Here is a 21,749-nt window from a genome sequence, read left to right as displayed (position 1 = left end):
TAGCGATACCCACCCAGAAAACGTGCAGCTGATGAAGCTGCTAGACTAGAGTGTGGTCAAACTATGTCCTGAGGCTGGAACTGGTACGAAAGACAGACACGGACCAGAGCTTCCCAAGCCTACCTTCACCCTAACCCCCGTCCCACGCAAGCCAACCTCTTCAGCTGAGAAAAGGGGCCATTCCTTGGGCTAGTTTTCCATTAATAAATTGTCAATCTCCAGGAAATCCCTGAGCCTGTCTCCCAAGACAAGTGAGCTTGAGTTTTCTCAAAGGGCAATGGGGAGCCATTGAAGGTTTTAGGCAAAGGGGTGACCTGGCCAGATCTGTGCTTTAGAACAACTTCTTTGGCTGCCGTGAGAACGGCTGGAGAGACCAGGAGTCTCGGGGACACTGAGGAGGCTTGTGCAGTCTTCCAGGTGGGAGACCTTGGTCTCCCAGTGAAAGGCACTGACAACATGGGTAGGGAGACATCCATCAAATGAGATCATCTATCTGAAGGCACTCTGTCAAAAGTTAAAAAAAAAAAAAATCCATGCCTGGTGGTCAAAATGCATAACAGAGGAGATTATAAAACAGGTTTTAGAGTCAGAGTCTCTGGGTTTTGATTCTGGCTCCAGGGCTTAGCTGTGTGATGTTGAGCAAATCACTTGACTTTTCCAAACCTCAGTTTCACCATCTGTAAAATGGGGACATTGATACCTTCTTCACCAAGCCGTTGTAAGGATTACTAAAATAGTGAAGGCTCCCCACCAGCCTGGCTCAACCGTAACTCAACCATCTTTGTAATTAAGTAATAGTATGAGGGGAGTGTTAGCATGTATTTAACGTAAAGAACTATTGAAACAGATTATTTCTTGTTAACGCCTTAAGAGTGACCCCTTGAGAGCAGCCAAGCTGAACAATAATAACACTGAGACACAGATAGAGGAAGTGATAGGGCTGGGCTTCAAACCCATGCCGCCCCACCTCAGAGGTGAAGCTCTTAATTAGTCTAAGATATTGTTTAGAAGAGAGTATGGGCCTGAATGAATGAATGGATGGATGGATGAATAAATGAAGTGTCAGGGTGTCCATGATGTTACGAAGGCCTGGAAATGGCAAGGAATGAGTTTGGGAGTCCACTCCCCAGGAATTCAGAGAGAAGAGTGGGCGTCTGAGGGAAGGAAGGGTCTATATAGGGTGTGGATGGGGGTGGGGGCGGAGGAGGGTGGCAGCAGACAGGCAGGCGCCAGGCTGCCGTGTGATTTGCTGTGATTTGGAGCCCCCTGGTGGCCCTCATTAGTAACTGGCATTGGAGGGCAGTAGCTGAGGGCAGGCAGCCCAGGTGTCCAGCTGGCCCTTCGCTGCCAGATGTGCCGCTTGCTCTCACCTTTGGGCCACTTGGAGCAGAGGCACGGGTTTCTCCGACAGTGACATTCTTAGTCTCCTTGGGACATCCAGAGTTTTATGTGATAGAAACACACTCCACGAAAACCAAAATTTCTCCCTCCTTCCTTCCTTTCCTTCCTCCCTCCCACCCCCCCAGATAAAATAACTTGATTGACAGTGGGGAAGGCGGGAGGGAAGTGTGGAGGTGCCCTATCTGCCCTGTGGGCAGATAGGGGGACCAGTACTGTGGAGGAGTGGGAACCTGATGGGTTTGGTTGAGATGTGCTGGCCTTGGGGGCCTGTGGGACATCCAGGGACTTGGTCCAGGAAGGCAGCTGGACTCTCAGGCTGGAGCTCAGGGGAGATGTCTGGCTGCAAACCAAGGTCTGGGTGCTGGCCGCAGGTTGGGAACGTGGAGCGGGGGACCCAATCAGGGTCCCCCCAGGCATGGCTGAGACAAAGATTCAGGTGCGAGTGTTTTATTGGGCGGGGATCCCAGGCGAGGGGTGGGGAAGAGAGCTGGGGACGGGAACATTATCGAGTGGGCTACCACTCTGGACAGCTGGGGCTCAGTGCTGCGGGACTTCGGGGCACACACCTCAGAACTGTCTCAAAGGGGTGGGGAAGATGGGTATTTATCCATCAACTCTCACCCCTCTTTCTGGCTGCTATAACTCCTTGGCACTTGGGAGCAAGGTCCAGGGATTAAAGTCCTCAGGCAGGGAGAGTTGCTGGGTGTGTAGGGAGCTGTCATGCCAAGCGCAGGGGACCCCCGGGGTGGACCAACAATGTCCCACAGGGGCCATGGGCATGTATGGCAAGCTCCAGAGGGGCTCCTGGTGGAAGGAGCGGGCAGTCCCAGGAGATCAACATCTTCACGAGGGAAAAGGAGCTCACAGGGTGTCCGAGGAAGAGGAAGTAGCGGGCCAGGCGGAGAGCGGGGAGGGTCCTCAGTCAGAGACAGTGACCCACCATGCCAGGGGCTGCCCAACAGTCAAGAAATGCAAGGACTGGAGAGACTCCGTTGGATGAATGAGGTCATTCAAGACGTGGGGGGAGCAACGTCGTGAAGGCGGGGCTTATCTGACCACCGCCACCTACTGCACCACCTACCCCATCAGCCCCAATGGGTCAAATTAAGGAAGCCTGTGATTTTAATCCTCTATTCCAGCTGTTGCTTCGAAACAAATAGCCCCACATACAGCGTCATCCAGCAACGACCATTCGATAATGTTCACGGATTCTGTGGATCAGGAAATCAGCAGGCACAGTGGGACCAGCGTAGCTTGTCTCTGCTCCATGATGTCTGTTCCTCATCTGGGAAGACTCCAAAGCCTGGGGCTAGAGTCATCCGGTGGGATCTCCTCTCATGTCCGTGGTGCCTGAGCTGGGAAGACTGGATGCTCGGCTCAGCCGGGGCTGTTGAGTGGAGCATCTACCCGTGTCCCCTCCATGGGGCTGGGGCTTTGCACAGCTCATCAATGGGTTCCAGAGGGAGCATCTCAAGAGACCAAAGTGGAAGCTGCACAGCCTTTTATGACCTCATCTGGGAAGTTACACAATGTCATTTGCACTGTTTTCTATTGGTTAGAAGCAAGTAGCCACCCCGCCCACCCAGATTGTAGGGGAGAGTTCACAGACTCCACCTCTAAATGGGTGTGACAGGGCCACATTCCAGAAGAGCAAATGGAATGGAAAATATAACCCGCAGGGCTCCATTTTACAGATGAGAAAATAAGGGTCTCTTTTCTCATAGAAATGGAGTAACTTCCTCAGCGGCAAAATCAGCATGTGACCCAGGGCTTCGCAGACCAGTGCTTGTTCCCCTATGAGTTATGGGAGGGGGACGGCTGGGAAGTCTTCTCTGGCCACACAAAGCAAAGATGAGGGTGCCCACCCAGGCTTGAGCAGAGGACCTGCCCCCTGCTCCTAGAAGCACACACAGGGGAAGGCTGACATCTGACCACCTCCTGTTCATTTTTTCACCACCTCATTCCACAAAGGGTCTGAGTGCAAACAAAAACAAACAAACAAAATCTCACATTAAAAAACAGAAAACATAAATACCCATCAGGAAAGCTCCATGCCAGAGTAGGAAGTAAAATGCAGATGTGCAGGTCATACAGTCATATAAAGTTACTATTTCCAAGTTACATGTTCAACTCTGAGCTTCCTGGTGGCCAAAGAGAAAAGGGAAACTTGAGTAGTTATATGATTTTCAAGGAAACATTCAAGAAGAGCAAAACATGTCTGGATAATTATTCTCAGAGGACATTTTCTACTATAGGAAAACTTTGCTGATCAGTTCTTTTGTTCTCCCCAGATCTGCGAGGTAGTGACCAGTACCGTATCCTCCAAGCTGCAACCTTATTTCCAGACACTGCCAGGTAAGGAGGCTGGGGTAGAAGGGGGAGGGGGTGAGGGACACAGGGAGAGTGTGATGGAGCCCGCAATTTTCCTAGGCAGGCCTGGGCTTGGGTGGGAATGGGTAGCACAGATTATTTTCAAATGGCAATTGGCATCAGATCCCCTATTGGGCCAGGTCCTTGTGGCAGGTCCAGAAGTTTAATGGAAAAGCAGCTCTGCAGGGGCCAAACAACAAATACCTGCAGCTCTCTGGAGCCAGAGATACATAGCTGGCCTGAGATCTGAGGCTGATCGCTTCCCCTCTCAGAGCCTCAGTTTCCGTATCTTTAAAATGGGGACAATCTTCTCTTTCCCCAAATGCTTGGTAAATGGTGAAGGGCTGCAGTAGGTGGGGGAGGACCCGTATGGCCAAGTGCTCACCATGTGTCATGTACCCAGCAGAATGGTTTCCTCTCGGCCTCCTGACACCCCGCTGAGATCACTGTTTTGTCCCAATTTTACCACCAGGAAACGGAGGCTCAGAAAGGAGCCGAGACTTACCTGAGGTCAAGAGGCAGTAAGAAGCAGAAACAGGATCCCAAGCCTCTGCCCCAAACTGCTGCCTGGGCTGCCTCCCTGTGGAGCCTGGTTTGGCTGGCACATGGCACATGTCCATTTCAGATACATTCCCTTCCCGGAGGCATCGCCCCAGCCCCTCCAGGCACAGGGCCCCTCCTGGGCGTGTTCAGTGCAGTTGCAGTGTCCAGGGTTTGGCTTCACCAGGCAGGAAAAAGATTTTGGCTTGAGTCCCAGCCTTGTCACTCACCAGCTTTGCCATCTTAGACTAGTTACCTTTTCTGAGACTCGGTTTATTCCCCACTAACATGGGAAGGAAGGGCTAAAGGAGAAACCAATATTTATTTAATCCTCATTGATTACTGCTGGGAAACAGAGAAACCACTCAGACCTAAAGCCAGTCTGAGCTCAGCCTGGGATATTATCACTGCTAATAATGATTCCTTCTGGCTTTTGAGTTCCTACCATGTACAGGGCATTGTCAAGGTCACTAGTAGTACCCCATTTTACAAATGAAAAAATGTGGCTCAGAGAAATGAAAGGACTTGTCCAAGGTCACATAGATTTCAATTCAAGCCCAGGTCTTTCTGCTCCTTGACTCTGTTTTAGCCACGTCTCCGGGCTGTTGGAAGAAGGGAGAGAGATGATATCTGTGAATGTGGGTATGGGCTCATTTTCCTTTAAGGAGACCTCAGGGAGGGCTCCCTGGAGGAGGTAGGAATGGAATTAGCACTGCAGGTCTTGATTCAACTTTAGGGGATGCTGCCCCTGCATCCCAGGCCACAAAGATGCCATGGGGAGCCAGTTCATGGTCCATCTTCTTTCCCCCTAGTGACAACCAAAATAGACAACGTGGCTGGGATCGATTACTCTCTAGTTGCACCTCCCAAAGCCACAGCTGATAACCTGGATGTGCTGTTGAAGGTAAGACTTACACCAAGAACCATGCACCCTCACCCCTTTGCCTCAGACCACCTCCCCCCCCAGACTCCCCATCATCCTTGGAGACAGATCTCATGACTCCACCCCTTTCCTATCCATCCTCACTGCTCTCCCCAGTCCACTCTCCTCATCTTCTCCCGGTTCCAGTCCCACTGGCCCTCCGGCTATTCCTGAAATGCGCTGCGACTGCTCCCTCCCCAGGGCCTTTGCACTTGCTGCCCCTTCTAAACAGGAGGCTCTGGCCCAGATATCCACAGAAACTCTCCCTTTCCTCCTTCAAGTCTTTGCTCAAATATCTTCTCCCTAAAGAGGCCCTCCCAGACCACTGTTGCTAAAATAGCGCCCTCCTCTTCCCCTATATCCTGCTTTATTTTTCTCAGCAGCACTTAGTACACACGGTCGCAAGCTTGTCTCCCTCAATGTGACGAAAGAAAAGGGGCTGTGATTGCTTTGTTCTTTTTTTTTATTTAGTTTTGTCTGTGTTGGGTTTTTGTCGCTGCACACGGGCTTTCTCTAGCTGCGGCAAGCGGGGGCTATTCTTCATTGCGGTGTGCAGGCTTCTCATTGCGGTGGCTTCTCTCGTTGCAGAGCACGGGCTCTAGGCACGTGGGCTTCAGTAGTTGTGGCATGCGGGCTCAGTAGTTGTGGCTCGTGGGCTCTAGAGCGCAGGCTCAGTAGGTGTGGCACATGGGCTTAATTGCTCCGCGGCATGTGGGATCTTCCCGGGCCAAGGCTCGAACCTGTGTCTCCTGCATTGGCAGGCGGATTCTTAACCACTGTGCCACCAGGGAAGCCCGCTTTATTCTTTACTGTATGTGTAGCACGTAAAACTATGCTTGGCATATAATAGGTGCTCAGTAAATATGTATTGGACGGATGGATGGATGGATGGATGGATAGATGGAGTTAGTTTCATTTCATGCCACTTTCCCCCTCATTCCCCAGCCTCCAACCAAACTCACTGGCCTTGCACTTCCTCAACATATCCAGCTAGTTCCCACCTCAGGGCCTTCGTCCTGTCCATTCCCTCTGCCTGGACTCCCCTCTTTCCCATGCCCTCCTCTACCCCACTGGCTTCTTCTTATCCTCCAGTGGATGTGGGCTGGGTTGTCGCTCCCCGAGCAGCCTTCTCGGACCTCCTCAGCTGGAATAAGTCCCACTCCCTGAATCCCCTCCGGATGTACCTCAGTCCCTCCACAATCGGTGATTGGCTTGTTTGTTTACTATTTACTTGTTTGTTCTAAAACACATTTGATGTCAAAAAGAAGATGTAGAAAACACAAAAGAGCAGAGAAATAAATAGGAGGGAAGGAAGGGAGGAAGGAAGGGAAGAAGGAAAGAGAGATTGCCCTAATATTACAACTCAGAGATATGCACTGTTGACACCCAAGTTACAGTCTCCCAACCCTCCAATCCTTGTCTCTGCTGAGACACAAGAAAATACACGCACATACACACACACACACACACACACACACACACACACAGACATGCGTAACAGAGGCAGAAACAAATACACATAAAAACCACATATATAGACGTAGAAGTACATACACGCACATGCATGTATACGTCATATTTTACATTCTGTTTTACAACTTTTAAAACCAGAACAGTATAATGTGAACATCTATCAATGAAATGTCCTCCCGTAGCCCTTTTACTGGCTCTTGGGTCTCTCAGTGGACAGCTTGTGGTAAGGTACGTGGACAGTGCCCCCTCCTGGGGTGTCTGTGCTCTCTCCATTTCTCCCACAAGTTGAGCCAGAGCTGCCTCGAATATCCTTATAGCTGGATCTCTGCCCATCTTTGACTATTTCCTAGAAGTGAAATTGCTGGACCAAGTAGTATAGTTTTTAAAAAAATCTAAGTGATATGATGGAATAAAAGATTAAAACAATTCCTGTTTATCCCTGGCAAATGAGAATGTCCTGTTTATTGCCCCCTATCCCCACTCGGGGCTCCTGCCCAGAGGTAATGGCTGTCAGCCGTGGAGGGTATTAGCCCTCCGGTCCCCTGGTCCTGAGCATGTATGTGAAAGCCCATCTAGTTTTGCTGAGAATCTGTTTGCACGTAGGAATACACACTGTTCTTCACTTGCTTTTCTCACCTAATGATATACATTAGAGCCGGTTCCTCTTTGGTACATAGGTCCACCTGTTTTTTTAATTTTTGTCTTTTATGTTTTCTTTTTTTGTCTTTTTTTTACACCTGATATTTTTAAGAGTTGCATGTGGTATTTATTCTATAATATGAGCGTCACAGTCATTAATTGTAAATAATGAAATGATCCAAAAGTACAGAGGATACTGCACCTTCTCACGTACCCACAACCCAGATTTCAGACGTGTTACATATTTTGTCATAGTCACCTCTGATTTTTTTGAAATGAAACATCGTAGAAATAAATAGCTGAGGCCCCCTTGGGGACTCTCTACCCTCCAGGGAATCACACGGATGACGTCCCTGTGTGTCCTTCTTGCCTGTGTGTGTCAATAATGCGTATATAGTATGTTTTATAGGCCTTTAAATTTTACATAAATGGCATTCTAACATATGTATCCATCTACAGTTTGCTTTTTTATAACTCAACATTCTTGTTTCTTTTTTTTTTGAAGTTTTATTTTTTTATTTTTATTTATTTTTTATTTATTTATTTTTAAACATCTTTATTGGGGTATAATTGCTTTACAATGGTGTGTTAGTTTCTGCTTTATAACAAAGTGAATCAGTTATACATATACATATGTTCCCATATCTCTTCCCTCTTGCGTCTCCCTCCCTCCCACCCTCCCTATCCCACCCCTCCAGGCTGTCACAAAGCACCGAGCCAATATCCCTGTGCCATGCGGCTGCTTCCAACTAGCTATCTACCTTACTACGTTTGTTAGTGTGTATATGTCCATGACTCTCTCTCGCCCTGTCACAGCTCACCCTTCCCCCTCCCCATATCCTCAAGTCCGTTCTCTAGGAGGTCTGCGTCTTTATTCCTGCCTTACCCCTAGGTTCTTCATGACATTTTTTTTTCTTAAATTCCATATATATGTGTTAGCATACGGTATTTGTCTTTTTCTTTCTGACTTACTTCACTCTGTATGACAGACTCTAGGTCTATCCAACATTCTTGTTTCTTTAGCTAAATAAGTGATCTGTTTTTGCAGCGTGTTTCCAAATTGCTCTTCAGAAACATAAATGTATAATCCCCAGCAGCATGTGAATGCTTTCACCAAAAACTGGGTAGTATGAGCTTAAAATACACACACACTTAAAACAGTTTACCGCTCTCTTGAAAATTTTGCTAATTTGATAGATGAAAACAAACAAACAGAACCTCCTTGTTCTCTTAGGAGAATTTCTGCGCTTCTTTGCGAGGTTGAGGCAGAGGCAACGGCGTGGTTGGGCGTGTGCTTGCCCGACTCTGGCTGCCCAGGTTCAGTTCCTGACTCTGCCACTTACCCTTCTGAGTGACCTTGGGCAAGTCATTTCACCTCCCTGAGTGTCCTCTCCTGTAAAATGAGTATAATCTCACCTACCTCACCGTGTTGGTGGGAAAAGCACTTAGAACGTAGCCCCAGGAGGAGATGCTATTGTTAGTTTCTGGCCATGGCTTTCTCCTCTGTGAATACGTGATTGGTATCCTTAGCTCAGTTTTTCTTGGAATGGAGACATCGAATTGTAATTCCTGAAGGATGCCCAGGCTCACTCTGCCGCCTCCTCCCCCAGGGGGAGTTTTTCAGGCTGGCCCACCGCAGGCCCCCTCCCTTTGCCCCGCCGGCGCTGACCCTTCCCAACGACCACAACCGCATGGTGTACCTGGGCATCTCCGAATATCTTTTCAACACGGCCGGGCTCGTGTATCAAGAGGCTGGAGTCCTGAATTTCACCCTCAGCGATGACACGGTAAGGCCAGGTGGGCTCAGAGTGCAGTAGACGGTCTGGATCTGAGTCTTGGTTCACAGTTGGGGAGATCAAGGTCTGGACTCTAGAGTCAGCCAGACCTGAGTTCAAATCCCGGCTCCCCTCTTTTCCAGCTGGGTGACCTTAGGTGGTTATTCAGCCTCTCAGAAGCTCGGTTTCCTCTATTTCCTCCAAAGGGTGTAATGAGGGTTAAATGAGATGTGAATGCTTGTGCAGCCCAGCACGGGTTTGTCAGCATGGAGGAAGCCCTCTGAATACTAACAGTAACAGCCAGCGTTCACTGAGTACTTGCCATGTGTTGGTCTGCAATCCAGCCTTATCATCATTTCACCGTTATCGTCATCATCCTCATTGTATATTTGTGGCTGAGTCCTGCTCTGGGCCTCAGTTTACCCATCTGTAAAATGAGGAAACGACCATCTTCTCCAGAGTCTAGGGGCAACCTGATCCCACCCTGGTCACCACCCGCACAGGGTTCCTTCTAAGCTGCTCCCTGAAGAGATGCCACGTCCTCCCTCTCAGTAGAGGCACCAAAGGGATGCTGACCCCCACATGTCCCCCTGTGGAAATAAAGAACGGCCACCCGAATGAGAACTCTTCAGGGCAAGGGAGTCAACCTCTATCATTTGCGTTTGGCAGAGAATCGAAGGCAGACAGGGGGCAGGAAAGCTTTGTAGTGAAAAAAAGGGAGGGCTTCAGGTAGGCTCTTATGGAGGTTGTCGGTGCGGGGAAGCTGGAGGTGGGCTAATGTGCGCATGGGCCGGGCAGCCTATGGGATTGGTTTGAGCAGAATATTTGACTTTTTCAATGCAAACAATAGGGAAGCTGGCAGTCACTGATCATGCTCTGACCCTTCTGGGTCGGCATTCTGTTGTCATATGTGGTCTGGCCATGGTCTGTTTGTATGTTCAGCCTCTCACCCCTCATATGGAATTTGCCACCCAATCTATAACATAATCTTCCAAGATCCTTTTCTCTTCTTCTCTCACTACAGTTACCAAAGGAATCCAAGTTCCTCCTGACAACAAAATCCTTTGGAACCCTCCTACCCCAGGTGAGAAAGGATCTGCTCCCCTTTAGGCAGCTCGGTGAGGAGGCCTGGGGGAGCTAAGTAGGACAGGGCTCTGCTGAGTGGCCTGCCGAGAGCGCCCCTCTCCAGATCCAGAGGCAGCCCAGCCCGAGAGTATGGAAAGAGCTTTGTGCAGCCCATCCCCGGTACAGAGAAAGGCTCCAGGCACCCACGTGATCAGGTGTGAGGGTAGATGCTGAGGGCTCATCCGTTCAACAAATATCCATTGAGTGCCCACCACCTTTCTGGGGCCCTGTGCTGGGCGTCTAGCAAAACAGACCATATCCCTGCCCTCCTGGAGCTCCAGTCCAGTGGAGAGAGAAAATTATTGTTAGAAACCCAAAACAATCAAAAAGAAAATGCAGCCTGTGATAAGTGAAGCCAACACTAATTGGCTGAAGTTGATGAGGTCACTTCAGACAAGGCAGCGGGGGAAGGCCTCTCAGTCTGCTTGGGCGACCATAAGGAAATGCCACAGACCAGCTGGCTTAAACAACAGAAATTTATTTCTCACAGTTTTGGAGGCCAAGAAGTCCAAGATCAAGGTGCCAGCAGATTCAGTGTTTGGTGAGGGCTCTCTTCCTGGCTTGTAGATGGCTGCCTTCTTGCTGTGTCCTCAGATGGCCTTTCCTCTGAGCACATGGAGAAAGAGCAAGAAAGCTCTGGTGTCTCTTCTTATTAGGACAGTAATCCTGTTGGACCAGACCCCAGTCTGATGACCTCATTTAATCTTAATTACTTCCTTAGGGCCCCACCTCCAAATACAGCCACACTGTGGGTTAGGGCTTCAGTATATGAATTTGCGGGGGATGGTGGGGGGCAGGGAGACACAAACTTTCAGTCCATAATGGCCTCTTCGGTGGTGGTACTTCCAGAAAATTTTATACAGGAGGTACTGGTGTAGAGGAGGTGTGACTGGTAGGGGGCCAGGGGAATTGTCTTGAGGCTTAATTTGCATAACAATAGCATTCTCTTTACTCAGACTGTGAATTTACCTGGGGGAGGATTGGAGGCTAGCTGAGATGGGGGTGTTGCCAAAGCTCTCCTCTGTTCCCCCTTGAAGCCACCACTGCTCTCTAGACTTGAAGGAAGGAAAAGAGCGAAGCTAGGGAAGAATACAGGACAAGCATTCAGGGAGAGGGAACAGAGAGTGCAAAGGGTTTTAGATGGGAAGAGAGCAGGTCATATTTGAGGAAGAGAAGTCCCTTGTGGCTGGAGTTAAAGGGCGAGGGGTAGAAGCATGGGGCGTGAGGTTGGCAGGGTACCAAGTGCTGAATTATGCAGTCTTTAGGATTTATTCCAAAAGCAATGGGAAGACATTGGTGGTGTTTATGCAGGACCAGGACAAGATTGGATTTAGAAACATTTTAATAAAATTGCCCCTTGTGTTGGTTGTCCCTGCTGGGGGCTGCAGGTGGCTAAGATGTTCCCCGACATGAAGATGCAACTCCTCATCTGGGCCTCCTCCCCACCTAACATTGCCGTGTGCCCCACCGGCCTTGACCTCACCTTTGCCCTGGATACCCAGGCTGTTGCTGTCCTCCCAGACTCCTCTTTGGCCCCCCTCTTCCTGCTTAAGATGGTAAGCTGCTCCCGGGTGAGAACTGATGGGGAGCCCTGGACAGGGCCAAGAGCATGGCCCTCAGAGTCAGAGGGACCAGTGTGAATCCTGCCCAGACTCAAACCTGGACTGTGTGTTTCCAGGGCCTGAGACTGGAGCCACTGTCCTACTGCTTCTGACTCCTACCGGCATTCATTCATTCCGTTGTTCGTTCCGTCGTTGGCTTGAAATATGCGTACTATTTCCAATTCATTCACTTGTATCTTTGGTCATTCAATTATGTATTTGTGGATTTGTTCATTCATTTATTCATTCATTTATTCATTTGACTGCTATCTTGAAATATACTATATCTTTGCTGGTTCATACATACATTCATCTATTCCATTATTCATTTACTTATACCTTTGTTCAATTGATCATTCATTTGTATATTTGTTCACTCATTCCTTTATCATTTATTCACCCATGCATATCTTTATTCTGTCCTTTGTCAGTTTAATCCTCCACTTATTCAAGTATTTATTCCATGATTGACTTGTGCATTCATTCATTTGTTCGCTCTGTCACACCGCAAACATTTGGTGGTACCCACTCTGGCAGTTGAAGGCGAGGGCCAGATTCTCCCCACCAGGAGGTACTCAGGTCTGCCCAGTCTCAGGCTAGGCCCATTTTCCCCACTTTGCAGATCCAGTGGGTTCTGAGGGGGTTGCCCAAGGCCACACAGACAGTGGGCAGGAAAGCTGAGGTTGGGAATCTTGGTTTCCTGACTCAGTAAACATTCGTTGTGTGAACGAATGAATGAATGTGTGTGGGAATAGGGCTGGCCTGGACTCCAGCCCCACAGCCTGTCTCCCACAGTCCACGGGAGTGGCCTGGGAACGCTGAAATGGTCTCAGAAGCAGGGGGAGAAAATGGTAATTGGTTGACAAGCCAGGACTCATCAACAAACACAAGGCTTGCAAAAGGAAGAGTCCTCTCCTCCGTGGGTCCCGCAGGCGGGCTCCTCTGCCGAGCCTTTGTGAAGCTTACCTTCCGGTCTTGGAGGTTCGCAGAGTCTCCAGCCCCTGGGTCAGGGGCCTTCACTTCCTGGATTGTCTCTTTGCAGTACATGAACGTTTCTGCGGATATTGGTGCCAGGTCAGACAGGCTTGTTGGAGAGCTCAAGTTGAACAAGTAAGTGGGCCTGTGGGCACGCGAGGAGGGGACTGCCCATCTGTTCTTGGTGCCCGTGGGCTAGCAATGACCTTACAACGTGCCAAGCTTTCCTGTTCGTCCGTCACATTTAAGCCTCAAACAGCGCATGGTGGGCACCGTATCCGCATTTTGCAGACAGTGAAACTGATGCTCAGAGATGAAGTGACCTGAGACCACACAGTGTAGGGTGACCAACCATCTCGGTTTGTCTGCCGTGTCCCAGTTTTAGCACCGAAAGCCCCGCAGCCCAGGTCACCCCCCACCCCATCCTAGGCCCACTCATGGCTGGGCAGTGCCAGCTGATGGATCTGCTCCAGCCCCCAGCCACTCCACATCCCTGGCCTTCCTTGGCACTTGGAAAACACTTCAACTTCTTCACACCCTTCCTTGGGACTTCGTCAGCCAACTCCTGCTGGGAGACTCTGGAATCCGTGCCTGGGTTGGAATCCCAGCAGAGGAGGTTGTGGTTAGGGATGTGGGCTCTAAGGTTGAGCCTGTTGCCTTGGAAGCGCAGCTCACCTTCGGCAAGCACTGAACTCTCCAAACTTCAGTCAGTTTCCCCGGCTGGTAAAATAAGCCCAATAATTGTTCTTTGCCAACAGCATCATTTTGAGGGTGAAATGAGGTATTAATATGTGTTGCAGTGCTTAGAACACTTCGAGGGATACAATAAGCAAGAGGAAAAGAGAAAGACAGAGGGGCACACAGAAAAAGAAAAAAAAATCAGAAATGAGGGAGAGTCAGAAAGAGACAGAGACAGAGAGAGACAAGAGAAGGGAGGGAGAGACACAGAGAAAGAGAAAGTGAGAGCAAGACAGACAGATGGAGAGACACATTAGCAGGAGAGACAGAGAGACACAAAAGGTGGAAAGAAGAGAGAGAGACAAGCAGATACACAGAGATCAAGAGTGAGGGAGACGCACAGAGTCGATGCGGTGACCCCCGCATTCCAACCTGGCACCTACATCTTCATCACTTTCACACTGTTTAAACTGACTCGACCCACATTCCTCCCCAGTTCTGCCTTCTCTCTGGCTCAGAGCTGTCCTTCTTAACCTTGAGTTTGGCTCCTGAGGTTTACGTGCTGCTTATTTCTCCTGGCATCATTTTGACAAGTGTTACTGCTTTAGAAACATGTGGATTTAATTTTCCTGGAAACACCCATGGGCCGCTCAAGTAGAGGAGCCGGGGAAAACAGAGCTGGGTGACGGCTGAACACAGACTTTCTAAAATATGCAGGGATGGGGTGGTGAGAGTCCATAGGCAAGAGTTTTCAAACTTTGTAGGGTACTGGAGACAACAAAAGCTTTGACATCAGGGAGACCTGTTTGAAATTCTACTTGGCTGAATGTTAGCTGTGTGACCTTGGGCAGATTGCTTGACTTCTCTGAGCGTCAAGGACCTCACCTGTAAAATGGGAGTGTGATGGCCTTTGGCTCTTGGGTATTACAGGAATTCAATCGGATAAAGCAACCAACATAGTGAATGATAAGGGTTCAATAAATAGCCATTTATTTACCTATTTCCTAGATCATTGTTAAGATGCCATAAAGTCTGCAAATATGGGATTGTTTATTGGCTCAAATAATTGAAAAGTCCAAGGGTTTCAGGCAAGGGTGGATCCAAGTGCTCAAATGATATCCTTACAACTCTGACTCTCTTGATCTCTTGGCTTTACTATCCCTTATGCTGGTTTCATTTCCCAGCAGGCTGTCACCAAGTGATGGCAAAAATTGTTACCAGCATCTCCCTAATTTTGCTAGAGAAAAGAGAATACCTCACTTCCAATATTTCCAGCAGAAGTTCTGGAACCAACTCTCATTGGACCAGCACGGGCTAGAAGTCAATCCTTAAAGCAATCACCTTGGCAGGGGAGATAGACTCTGCCCTTTGGCCAGCCCACCCCAGAACCCGGCATTAATAATGTAGGGAATGGGTGACCGTCCAAAAGGAAAGCAGGGGGCTGTCACCATAGAAAGGGGGAATGGATACAGGATGGGAAAACCAGACAGCATCTACCAGAGTGGGCCCCTTCTCCCCAGCAACTGAACTCTAATATGAGTCAGGCTAATGGTGGTCTCCACTTCCCCCTCCCCTTCTCACAGGCTGCTCCTGGAACTGAAGCACTCGGACATCGGCCCCTTCCCGGTGAGTCTGAGGCCATTGGTGGCTCCTTCCTTCCTCTGATCTTGAGATAACTGTCCTGAGGGCACCTGGGCTCATAGCATCATTTCAACAGACCACTGGTTCATTTGCATATAATTTGCCTGTGAAGTAATGATGCAGGGAGCTTTGTGGGCACAGAGACCCGAGCTGGAATTGCTGCTCCAAGCTTACTAACTGTGGGCCTTGGGCAAGTCCCTTCCCCTCTGTGAACTTCATATCTTCCCCACAAATCAGGGATAATCCTTTCCACCTGAGTTAGTGTGGTGAGTTTTAAATGGGATTAAATGTGCACAGTCAGGTACAGAAAATCTGCTCAACAGATGTGTGTTGAATAAACGAGTTAATTACTTTATTGAGTACCTACTATGTGGCAGGCACTGTTCCCCAGGTGTGGGAATGTGCTGATGAATTAGATAAGAAGTGACTTCTTCTAGAACCTACATTGTAGTAGAGAAACAGACAATAAGAAATGAAGAAGATCATTTCAGTCAAGATCAATGCTAGGAAAAACTAAGTGGAGGTGGGGTAGAAAGTGATGGGGGAGGTTAAGGGTTAGACCGTGTGATCAGGGAAAGCTTCTCTGGGGAGGTGATATTTGGGCTGAAGGAGCCTGCAAGGTGAAGATCTGTTGCAGGCAGAGGGAATAGCAGGAGAAAAGGCCCTGTGGTCAAACAAGCTTGGCATGTTTGGGGAATGCAGAGAAGCAGTGTGGCTGGAAAAAGCAAGTAGGGGCTGTAGAGAGGCAGGCAGGGGCTGGCTCGCCTGAGCTTTCTGGACTAGAACAGGTTGTGTTCAAAGGGCAGCGAGAAGCTGGTGAACGTTTCATGCATGGAGTGACATGATCTGATGTATACTTTATAAAAGATGCCTCTGGCTGGGATGGGGGGAATGGATTACGGGGGACGAGAATCAGACCATGTGGATCGTTGGGGAGGCAGGTGCATTTGCCCATGTGAGAGATGATGGAGGCTGGGTCTAGGCCAGGAAGAAGGAGAAAGATGGTGGATTGGAGACACACTTTGGAAGTAGAATTAGAACTTGGTGAGAGATTTGATGTGTGTGGTGGGGGGAAAGGCAATGAAGAATGACTCCTAGATGTTTGGCTTGAGCAGCTGGGCGAATGAATGGCAGAGTCACTTAGAGATTGAGTAGGGCAGGTGGGAGGGAGACGACAGGTGTCTTGCCAGCCCAAGTAGATGATTCCACTACCCGGAATCACAGACTGTCATCAAATAGACTCACCCCTGCTGCTCCCCCATCACCACCCTCTGGCACTGGTGGGGAGTTGCCCGTGTAGATAGCAGGTCAAGTGTAGTTCCACAGCCGACCTGAAGGAGCATCACTCTTGTGGCTTCCATTAGAAGCCACAGTGTGCTAATTCTGTCCACAGCACTTCACTGCACATGGCCCGAATCTTCCAGAGAGCCTCTTGCTAAACCTCTGGAGAACATTTCCTTAGATCTCTGAGATGCCCCCCAAGATTTCTGCTGAGTGGGTACCTTATAAACCACCCAGCCCTGAAGTCAGTCCCAACATCCCCTCCAAATCCAATGGAAATCCAGCCAGCCATTTCCATCTCATAAGATTACAACAAACAGAAGGACCCAAAGCGACCTCATTGTATTTTCATGGATTTACTGGTGCCAAGGCTCTCATGGTGGCAGCTGGACTCAGTCGGTCACTAACTTCTGCTTCCGCAGAAAATAAAAATTTAAAGTTCCCAGATTCATGAGAAGAAGGGCACCACATTTGATGAGCCCAGGGAACTACAGTCTGGGGAAGGAAACTCAATTGTTCTAGAAACAAAAATGTACATATTTACAAGGTGTAAATATCACCACTACAGGCGATCATCGTGAGGGTGTTACATTATTTTTGAATTTTTTAAATTATAGCAAGAGCAAAACATATACATTATAGAAGAGTCAGAACCTACAGATTTGCAAAACAAACAAACAAAAACTAAAAACCATTCCTGGTTTCATCACTTAATTAATAATTTGGAGTACATCCTTCCTGACTTTTTTCTATGCATATTTAATAACAGAATGGAATTACATGGTTTCTGTAGCCTACTTTTTCTTTATTTTTACATGTTTATTGGAGTATAGTTGATTTACAATGCTGTATTAGTTTCTGCTGTACAGCAAAGTGAATCAGTTATACATTAGCCTGCTTTTTCCTACTCAAAAATATAGCACGAAAAATTTGTGCTGATAATTACATTTCTATATCATAGAAATGATATAGAAAATATCATTTTTAATAGGTGCATAGTATCTCTTAGTATCAAGGTACCACCATGCTCCCCAGATGATTCCCCAGTTGTTGGACATGTAGGTTGCTGTTAAGTTATTGTTTTGGTTCTATCTGTCGCACTACTTCATTTCCTTAGGATAAATGCCTTAGAGGCATGTTTGCTGGCCCACCACGCACACACATTTTTAAAGGCTTTGGATGAACATTGCCGAATAGCCCTCCAAAAGTTTGAACTAGTTTGCTCTCTAGCCCAGTGTCAGAGCAGGTGCATTTTCTTATGCAAAGTTTTTCACATTTAAATACTCTGTGACGACCTTCCTTACCTCAGCCTTGCCCCCTACAGTCTAGAAAGTGATTTGCATCTGGAACTTTTAAAGCAAAAGGGGTCACTTTGGTGACCTTGATTGAGCTGCAGAGTTTTCGCGTCACCCCTGTGTCCGTCTCTCAGCGGTTTTCCCAGCTGTGAGGTTGCCCTGGGTGGGAGGCAGGGTGACGGAGGACAGCTGATGCTACAGTGCCCTGATGTGTGTCCCATCATCCTCGTGACCCCCAGGTTGAATTGCTGCAGACTATCATGAACTACGTTGTGCCCACTGTCGTGATTCCCAAGATTAACGGTAAGGAGTTTTGGAGAAAGGATTGATTTTCAGTCCTGGGGAAGAGGCGGGGTGGGGGTGGGGTTCGGTCCTGAAACCACCCAATACCCAGCCCCAGCTGTGGTAGCTGGAGGTGGTGCCCTCAGATGAGCCTCAAATGGCATCTGACCCAGAAAAGGGATGGGAAAAACGGTTGAGTTCCTCCCATGTGCCCATCCAGCCTTTGAGACAGCCCCTAAGACAGGGGATGGCAACAGCGTCAGTTTTCATAGGAGGAAATGGGAGATCAGAGAAGTTAAGTGATTGTTCCAGGTCACAGAGAAGGTGAGAGATGGAACTGGGATTTGATCCCAGCCCTGAAGCCAGAGCCCTAGGTCTTTTTCCACCTCTGAGAGAGAAGGACCAAGGAAGAAGGGCGAACCTGGGCTAACGCTTCCACTCAGCTCACTCACTGGTGAAACCCCTGACCTTTGCAGAGCCAGGGGCAAGGGCACAAATAGAGGCCCCCGTGCTGTGTAACTAGAACACTTGGAAATTGTAAATGAAGACAACAAATTATTACATATAGTCTCTGGCTTCTCCTCCTACCTTGACAAATGCAGCTTCATAATGACCTGAGGGACCGGGTTGGAGTTTAGAATTCTCCAGAGTTTCACAGCAGAATGTGGCGGGATGGGGGGGCTGGACCACAGCCCGTTTCCAGTTTCATCCTAAACGTGGAGGGGCTTCGTGTGCCTATCCATCACATGTCCCCGGGGGGCCTGCACAGCCCAGCAAGCAGCCGCTCCGGCCGTCACTCGGGCTGGGTGTGCACCAGCAGCGCCGGCATCCTCAGGAGGGTGGTCTTGGGGCTGAGGGGGCGGGAATTCACCAGTCCTGGGTGCTCAGAGCACGGTGGAGGAGAGAGTGGGAGATTCCAGGCAGCCTCTTCACAGGTTTCTTCCCAGAGCCGGGCCAGGGCGGCCGGGCTGTCTGTCTCAGATCCTTGCCGCTCCCTCCACCTCCCTCTTCCCTACAGAGGAAGTCCCTTAACCTTAACCTCTACCTTAACCTCCAATGCAGAGAAGCTGCAGAAAGGCTTCCCTCTCCCGCTGCCCGCCTCCATCCAGCTCTTCAACCTGGTGTTTCAGCCTCACCAGGTGAGTCCCCAAGCTCTCCTTCGCCAAATCTCCCATCACAATAGCCACCTTCCTCCATGTCAGCTGTGGATCAAGCGCTTTCTACCCTTTCAATAATCCCAGAGGGTGGGCGCTGTTACTAAACAGAGAACAGAGGCTAAGACTCAGAAAAGCCACATGGCCATTACATGAAGTCCAAAGTCAAAGCCAGGTCCCTGCTTTTAACCATATGCACCACTCCCACCCTCCCCTTGGTAAAAATGGAACTCACGTGGTGGCCCTAAAGCCTCTTTTATAAGGTGGATGCACTTAAATACTTGACAAGTAGGTGTCGCGTGCCTTCCTTTGCATCCAGCATCCTTCTAGGCCCTGGGGTATAAAGCGCAGGGTCTGGCAGATACCGTAATGGACGGCCTCCTCTTCCCTTTCCCTCACCCTGACCCCCTGACAGCCTCTGACACTATTTTCCCCATCCATGGAATGCTTTCTTCTCCTAGCTTTGAAGATTCCCTCTCCTGGTTTTCCAGCCACCTCTCACTGGGCTGTTCGGTCTCCTTTGCTGGCTCCTCCTTCCCCTACCAGTGGGAGTTCTCCAGGGTTCCTGCCCCGGCCTCCGCCCTTCCCCCACTATTGCTTTCCCTGGTCACTTTCATCAACTCAGGCTCAACAGCTACCTTTGTGCCGCCCAGTGACCCGGCTGTGCTTCCAGTCTCTTCTGCGTGCCCGAAGTGTACATATGCTGGTTTCCTCGTGCCTCCATCCTTAAACCCACTGTGTCCCAACAAAGCTGTTAACTCTGCAAGGAAACCATCACCCACTCTTACATTCCTTACCGCTGTCCATGGCTTCCTGATGACCTGGTGGCCCTCCTGGGAAACCTCCGCCCAGCTTCCTCCCTCTCCCTCACCCCCAACATCCATCCCATCAATCCCTGATTCTTTCAACTTAATGGGAGAACTACCAGGGCTAAGAGACAGTAGAGAAATAGCTGAGCGAGCAGAGGAAACACATTCCCCATGTTCCCTACATTTTACTAAGTTCATCCTTAAAATAAAAAAAATGACCCCATAGGCACAATTTAATTCCTTCATTTCTGAAAATTCTGAGTGAAGGTCAGGAAGGAGCAAAAGAGAAGTGGTTTTGCAACTGTGATTGCAAGGAGGGCTCCCTGGAGCTGCCAAGAGGCAGGGATGACAAGTGAAGGCCTTCCCAGCAGCCCAGGGGTCTCCACGTCTGAGAAGAAAACAGCTGGCAGAGAAGCTGCTGACAGATTCACGGGCCGTGGCAGCCATGGATGTGCAGACCCCAGGGGTGGGATGCCAGGTGCCCCCCGCCCCACTCACTCCTGCCTTTCTGTCAGCAGACAGGCCTGCACCACTCTCTCCTTCCCGACAGACAGGCTCCCAGAGTTTCCTTCTAAAAACCCAGCATCCCCATAGTCACAGATGAGGGGTACACTTCCGGCTGATGACAGCCTTCTCGTCTCTCCCCCAGGATTTCCTCCTGTTCGGTGCAGATGTCCAGTACAGCTGAAGTCCCCATGGGTGCTGGGGGCTGTCAATCACATCAGGAGGTGAGGGGCTGTCAGCACCCTAACCCTGACAGGCCCCATGGGGCACGGGCTGCCTCCCTCCAGGCTTCCCTCTCTAGCTCTTGACTCGGAGACTCTTGCAAACGTCTCTGAACTCAGATTCAGAAATGATCTAAACATGGGAACCTTGTTCCTTGGAAAAGTGTGTGGTGTGTATTTTAGGGATTATGAATTTCTTTCAAGGGCTAAGGCTGCATGGACATTTCCTCCAGGAATTGCATTTCAATTGTAATCACAATATTTCTCTTTGTGCTTCACACAACACTAAAAAAGAAAAATAACAAAAACCCTGTTTTTTCTGTGGAATTCTGTGTGATGGTATGGTTTCTTCTTGTTTTATGTCCATTCATTCGTTCATTGGCTGTACGCAGTGTGGCCAAGATACAATCACCTCTTTTTAGTTCTCTAATTCATTTCTTGAGCCCCCCACATGCTTTCCTTAGCAGAAACTCCCACTGTCCCTTTTTGAGGGCACCTCTCATTCAACAATCCCCAAGAATATTTGGGGTTTACTTAGTCCAAAGGGAGTGGGTCTTGCTTCCTAATGTCAGGCAGAGGTCTGTAGAGTGGCTCTGTCCATGGGCTGTTGTTCCTACTACTGCCACATGGTGTCGCTGTTGAACAGTGATTTCGCACCGCCCATTGTCTTCCTGTGCAGTCATCTACCGCGGCTGTTGCTCCTGTCACTACCACGCGGGGTCGCTGTCGGGCGCTTATCCTGCACAGCCCGTTTTCTCTGCCCCACACTTGGGCTCCACCTTGATGGCTCTCTTAGTCCATGCTTTCCTGCCCAGTCATTGGACCCAAAGCAGAACACTGAGTCAGGGGACAGAGCCCTTTGGAGTTTTTAGTCAGTCACATTCTCAGCTGCAGTTAACACTTCCCCATGACTCTCCAGGCTGGTATGGAAGCCTGATCACCAGCCCAGACTGTTGTTGGACTCTTGGTGAGTTTCCCTGGGGACTTTGGGCCATTCCCTATCATGGAACATCAGGTGTGGCTATCTCAGGCCATTAGATGGAGCCTAATAGCACTGTACTTG

General features: G+C 49.3%; 1 protein-coding gene across 1 annotated transcript in view; it reads left to right on the top strand.

Annotated features, from left to right (window-relative positions):
- The window catches only part of BPI (bactericidal permeability increasing protein), a gene marked incomplete at its 5' end in the record, with an annotated part of 30,159 nt that extends 9,168 nt beyond the window's left edge, over positions 1-20,991 (top strand). The window contains 10 exons of the mRNA XM_079945128.1: positions 3,693-3,756; positions 5,124-5,215; positions 8,956-9,132; positions 10,145-10,204; positions 11,634-11,801; positions 12,889-12,956; positions 15,083-15,125; positions 17,956-18,019; positions 19,061-19,137; positions 20,611-20,991. Of these exons, the coding sequence (XP_079801254.1) occupies positions 3,693-3,756; positions 5,124-5,215; positions 8,956-9,132; positions 10,145-10,204; positions 11,634-11,801; positions 12,889-12,956; positions 15,083-15,125; positions 17,956-18,019; positions 19,061-19,137; positions 20,611-20,649 (852 nt within the window). The 3' untranslated portion in view covers positions 20,650-20,991. The remainder of the gene's footprint in view (positions 1-3,692; positions 3,757-5,123; positions 5,216-8,955; positions 9,133-10,144; positions 10,205-11,633; positions 11,802-12,888; positions 12,957-15,082; positions 15,126-17,955; positions 18,020-19,060; positions 19,138-20,610) is intronic.
- Positions 20,992-21,749: the final 758 nt, after the last annotated feature.

The sequence above is a fragment of the Stenella coeruleoalba genome (assembly GCF_951394435.1).
Source record: "Stenella coeruleoalba genome assembly, chromosome: 15".
Classification (NCBI taxonomy): domain Eukaryota; kingdom Metazoa; phylum Chordata; class Mammalia; order Artiodactyla; family Delphinidae; genus Stenella; species Stenella coeruleoalba.
The sequence above is the reverse complement of the archived record's forward strand: the minus strand, read 5'-3'. Positions and strand labels throughout refer to the sequence as shown.